The following is a 7,814-nucleotide window of genomic DNA, read 5'->3' as shown; positions in this document are numbered from 1 at the left end:
AACTTTATCACTACTGTTCGTTTTCTTTGGTAAAACATGTCTAACTCTACATCTCACAAGCTCCTGTATCTTCTTTACAGTATGATCTATTCTATTGTCTTTACCAAGCCATAAAGCCTCATTCCTTGCTTGCCATGTCATATATACTACTGCTTCCACTGCATCACTTTGGACTGACCTCTGGAACTTAGTTCCTCTTCTTCTTCTGCTGAGCCATTCAATAATTTGCGGGAGTGTATCTCTTTTAGTTCTCAGATCACACCAGCTCTTTACTGCCTCAAGACTTGGCTGAAAATGACAGTTAAAGAAAAGATGATTATGGGTTTCCACCTGAACACCACTAGTAACAGGTGTTATCTACACATATCCCATATCTAGACAAGTGGTCTTTTGTCTGTAATTTCCCTTGCATTGCTAGCCATGAACAGAACTGATGCTTTGGTATACTTGTTCTCTCCCATATTACCTGACACCACTGCAATTTTTCATAATCCCCTGTTAATTTTCCATAAACCTCCTGGATAGAGTAGCTGTGCATCTGCTGAAGTTGAGCTACAATCATGAGCCTTTTCAATTTCTCTTTTACGTTACACAGTTGCTTCCAGTACCAACTACAAGTACTATTAGGCACATAATCCCACCAAATTTCCTGTTTAATGTAGATATTGTGAACCCATTTCACCCACAAATTATCCACCTTTTTTTCCACTGCCCAAACGTATTTACCAAGTGCTGCAATATTCCAGAAGTAAATATTTTTTACCCCTAAACCCCCTGCATTCTTAGGGGAGCATACTTTACTCCACTTCACATATCCTGGCTTTGTGCTATAGGAAGCTCCTGACCAAAGAAAGGCCCTACAGATTTTACCAATGTCCTGCATTACAGTCTTTGGGATCACAAACACTTGTGCCCAATATGAATGCATACTCAAGAGTACTGAGTTAATTAACTGCACCCTTCCAGCAAATGAAATATTCCTGGAACCCCAAATTTTAATCCTTGCACTGATCTTGTCAGATAACCTCTCACAATCTGCAATGGAAATCCTTTTGGAACAAATAGGGACCCCCAGGTATTTAAGGGGAGGGCTTCCCTCACAAATCCAGACCTATCAAGAATTCTTTGTATTTCTCCATTCTCCATGCCAGTGCAGTAAATGGCAGACTTCTGCTCATTTGCTTGAAGCCCCGAGGACTCAGAGAACAATTTGAACCCTCTCAGAAGTAAAAGAATAGACTGAAAGTCCCCTTTGCAGCACAATAGTATATCATCAGCAAAACACAAGTGTGTAAGGCCCAGGGATGTACACTTAGGATGAAACTTGAACTCAGTCTTTTCACTCACTTTTTTCAAGACTCTTGAGAGATACTCCATACACATCACAAAAAGTAAAGGAGACAAGGGATCTCCCTGTCTTATTCCTCTCTGAGAAGCAAAATATCCCTGTAAACTACCATTTATCATTAGTGAAAATTTAGGGGATCTAACACAAGTCATTATCAAGTCCACTATCTTTCCTGGAAAGCCAAGCTCTCTCAACATTTCCTCCAAAAAATCCCATTCAATGGTATCATAAGCTTTCCTCATGTCTATCTTCATCAAACACCCAGGGCTAGACGTTTCTTCTATACTGTCGCACTAGATCTTGACATATCATAATGTTATGCATAATATATCTACTATGCACAAATGCACCTTGGTTTTCCATGATAATATCGGGAAGAATTTCTCTCAGCCTATTGCAAAGAATCTTGGTAATGCATTTGTAAATCACATTACAGCAAGATATAGGTCTGTAGCCCCCACATGACTAGGGCATAGCACTTTGGGAATAAGAGTGATGGTAGTAGAATTTACCTCCTTTAGTAATTTCCCATGAATAAAGAAGTCAACAACAGCTGCTATTACATCATGGCCCACAATGTGCCAGCAAGTTTTATAGAAATGACTCCCAAACCCATCCGGTCCTGGAGCCTTGTCACCATGTATAGACCATAACGCCTCTTTCACTTCCTCTCCAGTAACAGGTCTTTGAAGCATTACAGCTTGTTGTGTGTTCACTGCAGGGCCACATTGAACAATTCTTGACTTCACCTTCCTTCTCTGCTGCATTTTATCACCCAAGAGATGATGATAGTAATCCAGAAATGCCTCACTAACTTTGTCCGGTGTATTAACCCATTCTCCTTCTGCATTGTGAATGCCAAAAATAGCATTTTGAATCTGTCTTTTCTTGAGACTTCTATGAAACAACTTCGTATTCATATCACCATCTTTGATCCATGATGATTTTGTTTTTTGTTTCAGAAAAGATAAGTACCTCTCCTGTGCTACTTTATACTCTTTTGCTGCCTCAGTTTCCTGCTTCCTCAAGTTAATATTATCAGGTTGTTTGTGTAACTGAACCTGACAATCCTTCAAAGCTGCTGCACTTTTGATCTCCTTAGCCTGTAAATCAATGAAACCCTCTCTATTCAAACAACCTTAGAGAGGCCTTCACCTTCTTTAATTTCTGAGTAAGTCTAAACATTGGGGCACCACTCACTTCTGTGTTCCAGGCATCCTGTATTATCTGCTCAAAGTTTTGCGCATGCTTCCACATATCAAAGTACCTGAATGGTTTCTTTCCATAATTCTGTTGTGGATGTGCATTCAAAATCATAGGGCAGTGATCAAACTCCCCCTCTGGTAAGAAATTGGCCTCTGTAAATGGATAAGCTTCCATCCAATCCATGTTGCACATAACCCTGTCAATCTTGGAGAATACCCTTGTATCCTCTCCTTGCTTGTTATTCCACGTATAGAAGCACCCTGTTGCCTTCATGTCTTCCATACTATAGCATTCCACACATCTTCTGAAATCTGTGCATTCACTAGCTCTAATTGGAGCCCCCACCCTATCCTCCATATTCAGAACATTGTTAAAATCACCCATCCATATCCACCCTGCATTATCAACTCTTAAATTCTTCAAATCCTCCCACAATTGCTTCCTTCCTCCAGCATCATTAAACGCATAAACAAATGATGCATAAAACTCTGCTTGGCCATCAGTGGGTTTAATGTGACAATGTACTATTTGACTAGTACATTTAAGAATGTTCACATGAAAAAAATCCGGATTCCATAACAACACAATTCTACCTCCTTTATGGAATTGAGAATTTGAAGTAAAACATCATCCAGGACAAATATTTAAGTAAAGGTTCCCCATGTTGCTCACCTTCACTCTTGTTTCTAAAAGGCTAACTAACCCAGTGGAGTAGTTCTGAATAAAATTCCTAACTACTTGCTGCTTCACAGGGCTATTTAGACCTCTTATGTTCCAACATAGAACTCTATTCATGAGGGTCTGAGGGGTTTTCATCCCTCCCAACTCCATTTTCACCTATTTCACACAAGACCTGTCCTACTGTCACTTCTTCCTCCATCAGCGCCTGAAATGAGTTCATAGTAGTCACTGGTTGTACCTGTGTTACCATCTTCCTGGTGGCACTCTGAACCACCTGAAACGTATCCTGTTTCTCCATCTGCTGCTGGGCAGATTTTCTTCCTATGATACCAGTTTCTACTGGCTGCTGTGCTTTCCCTTTTCCCTTCCACACTTTCCTGCCTAATTCTTCCTACATTGTCCTGAGTTATGTCCAAATTGCTGACATATCTCACAGACTTCTGGTTTCCACTCATACACCACCTTCACTTGAATCTTAATATCCTTCTCATTGACAAAATAAATCGTTTCAGGGAATACCTGATTCACCTCTGCCTCAACAAGGAGCCTTGCATATTGCAACCTTTCCCTTTTCCTCGTCGCCTGATCCGTTTTCAAGGGCTTCCCAATCTGACCTGCAATCTTAAACATACTTTTCTCCCCCCAGTATTTGATATCCAGGTCGTGTAATTGAATCCACATCGGAACAGCAGCTGTAACCTCCTTTGTGAGATCCATTTCAGGCGACCAAGCTTTGATAATCACTGGTTTTTATCAAAAAACTGGTAACCACCATTTAAAACCTTGTCTCGATTCTCCATAGTAGTAAATCTAACTATGAAAACTCCTTTATTCACACTGGCCACTTTATCAACCCCCATATTTCTCCATATACGCCTAATAAAGCCTTCCATTACAAAGATGGGAGGATTAGCACCTAAGACATAACAAACCACAGCAGAATTCCAATAATCTACCTCCTCCTGAATATCCTCAATTCCAATTTTCACTTCACAATTCATTGCAATATTTCCATTCAATTCCACATTCACATCAGTATTCAATTGCCTATCATTTCCAATATCACAAGTATTTCTTCTATCATTATTACTATCATTCAAACACGGAGAATGAGATTTGCTCCTACCTGGATTCATTTGAAGCACCGGGGTTACTGTATTGTTACTCTTTATTGCCGTCATCCATTCCGAGAATAGAGGTCGAATCTCCGATTGCTGTTGCAATTCTCTTAATGATGATCGTGGTGATAAGTGTTCTCCCAATTCCTCAAGAGGGTCATCATCTGAGCTTTCAAACTCCAGAGCTTGAACCCCTAGGATTTCCTCCATTGATCGAGTTTTCTTCGCATTAGAAGAAGATGGAACATTCGTTACAGTCGTAACTAGTTTAGAGGTATTGGATTTCTCTCGAGCTCGCGATTTCTTTGCCATGGCAGCTCACTATACCCAGGGTATACCGAGAGAGAATCTAGAGAGAGAGAAACCCCGCCCCTGAATATTTGGTATTGACCTCTTTAAATTTAGAAAGAAAACGTTTTACCTCAAGTTCAATGGTATTCATAAGCCAAGAAATGAGCATGGCGTTGATGGTTGTCCGGTCCGTAAACGTACATGGTAAAGCCGATAGAGTAATAGTGCCGTCGAGGAAGACGAATTTGCGTCGTGCCTCCAATGCAGTTTGAATGGCATCTGCCCATTCAGCGTAATTGTCGCCATTCAGGCGAATGGGAGTAATGAAATCACCAGGCCTGTCTTGTGGACCAAGATAATAGGGTGAAGTAGGTTCAATTTTGGGTGGTGGTGGTGGTGGTGGTTCATCGCCTGCCATAGAGAAGAGGTGGCGGAATTTTTTATTTTTTTTTAAAACCTAAGCTACTGATACCATAATAAACGTAATACACGTTGATATTCATTCCACTGATTTCCATATGTATACAAGTGTGAGATATAGCAAATATGTAAAGTACATCAATTAGGGATAGATTTTAGGTAACAAGATATCCTAAAATCTCTCTAATATCCAAACACTATCCTATCTAACAAAAAATAAATGACCGACTTGCATATTATCTCTCCTCTTTTAATTGGTTTTTGGAGCTTCAATGAATGGATGTAAGTTACCAATGACCCTTGAATCCAATCATATGTCTTCCGATCTCACACATGAGTGACCAAGGTTCAAATCATGGCGGAAGCAAAACGTTTAATGTTGTTGTGGGTTGGGTTGTTGGGCTCTGAGTGAGTAATCCTGTATGAAAGGAGCCTATAAGAAATTCATTTTACCACAAGATTCTTGCAAGGAGGTCCAAAAAAAATAAAGTAAAACATAAATGAGTATAACTTTATGAAATGGAAATAAATATCACATGATAGATACTGGACTACGCGAACACAATAGGTACGACGCTATATTTCGCACTTATTGACCGCAAAAGATCCAAAATTAAATCCCATAAAATTGATCTAGACATGTGTCTCTGAATCGGGTTCAAGAGTGATGTCCTCGTTATTTTGGCTAGATTCTTAAAATGGGAACCTATATGGCTTGGTAAATGGTACTTGTATAAAAACTGAAGGAAATCGACTAATTTAGCTAAACGTATGAGCCTTATATTCATTATGAACTATGTGTTCTTTCTAACAAGTATTTGAGCTCATTACAGTGGCGGATTCAAGAATTGGGCCATGTAAGTTCGTAATAATTTTAATAAAAATTTCAAATTAAAATTTTCTATTTGGAGTTGCAATTTTTTAAAGAAAAGGAAAAAATAAACTTTTAATAATTGTACTTAGCGAGACTTTCATTTTTTATTATATCATTACAAAAAAGATGATAATTAATTTCTTGTAGTAATGAAAAACTATCAATTTTTTAACAAGTTATAGAGTTATACAAACTAGAAATCGAGTAACAACTATTAAAACTTTTTTCATTGAAGTAACTTATCAATTAAGTGTTATACACTTATATGTATAACAAATTAGGAAACTTTAACAATTAGCTAGCACAAACATGACGTCAACAAAAAAATAATATAAATTAACCAAATTCATTAGCTTTTGCAATATTTGTACCTGGTGGAAGGAAGAGATTTATAGATGAAAAAGAGAGCTTAAAAAATAAAGGGAGGATAAAAAAAAGGAAAAAAAAAAGACCAAGGATATAATGCAGTAAGCCAAAAGGGAGGATGAAGAAAAGGAAAAAAAACCAAGGAAATAATGCACTAACCCTAAAGGGACTAAGGGAGGAGAATCATGTGGGAGCCCAATGGTTGGAGCTGCCACCTCCCAACCATGGAGTTCGATTCTCATCAACCCCATATTTGGGGTGTTTGTGTGGCTTTATGCTTCTGGGTATAAATCCCAAGTTTCCAGTCTTTGTAAGTTTTTTTTGTGGGTTGGGATCCCTTTCTTATAAATAAAGGGGCCAAGTGAGGATAAAAAAAGGAAAAAAAAACAAAACAAAACAAAGAAGACAAACCACATTACCGAAATTTGAACCTGAGACCATTGAGCCGAAGAACAAATAATATAGTAGTACATAGGCTTTACCACTGAGCTACCATGCCTTTCAATCACATAATCCGCTGTGTTTAATATATATTATATTGTTTTTTTTGCCCAGTTTTTGTGTTTTTATTCCGAATCCACGTGGGTTCAGTTGAACCCACGGAACCCGCTGGATCCACCTACTCATTAAAGCAATTCAGGGTTGAATCCTTCTGCTTATAGTACTAAGTTGATCAATGTGCTAACACCTACTCCATCCGTCCACCAACCCAATAATTTAGCTCCTACATTATCCTTACCACAATTTCAATCCCATTAATCTATCCATCATACAAATACATGAGGTTGGATGTGCATAACAGATTTAGTGCAAATCATTTATGATTCCATATAGAAAAGCTTACCAGTAGAAGATAATTCCAAAAAAATAGTGAAAATCACCTGATCCGTCCTGTTTTAATATAAACTATGAATAAACATAAAGGAAGGGTGCTTGTACGAGGATAATTTAATGTCATAAATTAATGTATATTAGGATAAGCTAGCTAAAGCAAAATTGTCATACATGTAGCTAAAGTACTAGGTAAAAGTACTAATTTCTTATAGATGTGGTGAGGGAAGGGTGGAATGCGTGGACTTGGGAGATACATATCCGAAAAGCTCCTGTTCATGTGGCATTAAACAAAAGCATTTGCCTAATAAAACTTAGACCACGAAACAAAAATTGGTCCATTGTGGAATTCCAAAAATTGCTGTCTTTCTTTAGTTTATGCATGGAGGATATTTTCTACATGCCTATGGTAAATACGAGTGCAAGTAGCAATCAAATGAGCCTAATTGACAATTTGATAGTTACTCAGCCTTCCAAAATAGAAAAAGAAAATTTGATAGGTACTCAGCCTTCCAAAATAAACAAAAAAAAAAAAGAAAATTTGATAGGTACTCGTAAATATAGATTTGGTTTACAATGCACTTGGTGTTTTATTATATGTTGTGATTTAGAAACAAGTGCTGACTAGTTTGTGCAATAAACAATAATCAAGAAAAAACAAGAAATTGAAACAACCAAG

At 38.0% G+C, this 7,814-nt stretch overlaps 1 protein-coding gene across 1 annotated transcript; it reads right to left on the bottom strand.

Annotated features, from left to right (window-relative positions):
• Positions 1-1,773: 1,773 nt before the first annotated feature.
• Positions 1,774-3,385, bottom strand: LOC130591434 (uncharacterized). The gene is made up of 3 exons (XM_057394753.1): positions 3,258-3,385; positions 2,549-3,086; positions 1,774-2,451 (listed from the first exon to the last, which is right to left on the bottom strand). The coding sequence occupies exons 1-3, from the start codon at positions 3,383-3,385 to the stop codon at positions 1,774-1,776; spliced, it is 1,344 nt and encodes a 447-aa protein (XP_057250736.1).
• Between the last annotated feature and the right edge of the window lie 4,429 nt (positions 3,386-7,814).

The sequence above is a fragment of the Beta vulgaris genome, chromosome 5 (genome assembly GCF_026745355.1).
Source record: "Beta vulgaris subsp. vulgaris cultivar EL10 chromosome 5, EL10.2, whole genome shotgun sequence".
Classification (NCBI taxonomy): domain Eukaryota; kingdom Viridiplantae; phylum Streptophyta; class Magnoliopsida; order Caryophyllales; family Amaranthaceae; genus Beta; species Beta vulgaris.
The sequence above is the reverse complement of the archived record's forward strand: the minus strand, read 5'-3'. Positions and strand labels throughout refer to the sequence as shown.

Bases quoted from the DNA above. Each gene is read 5' to 3' on its own strand.
- LOC130591434 (XM_057394753.1), bottom strand. From the start codon at position 3,385: ATGGAGTTGGGAGGGATGAAAACCCCTCAGACCCTCATGAATAGAGTT. The intron at 3,087-3,257 runs GTTAGTTAGCCT...TAAATGTACTAG, and splicing joins ATTCAGAACTACTCCACTGG to TCAAATAGTACATTGTCACA. The intron at 2,452-2,548 runs GTGAGTGGTGCC...ATTGATTTACAG, and splicing joins AGGATGCCTGGAACACAGAA to GCTAAGGAGATCAAAAGTGC.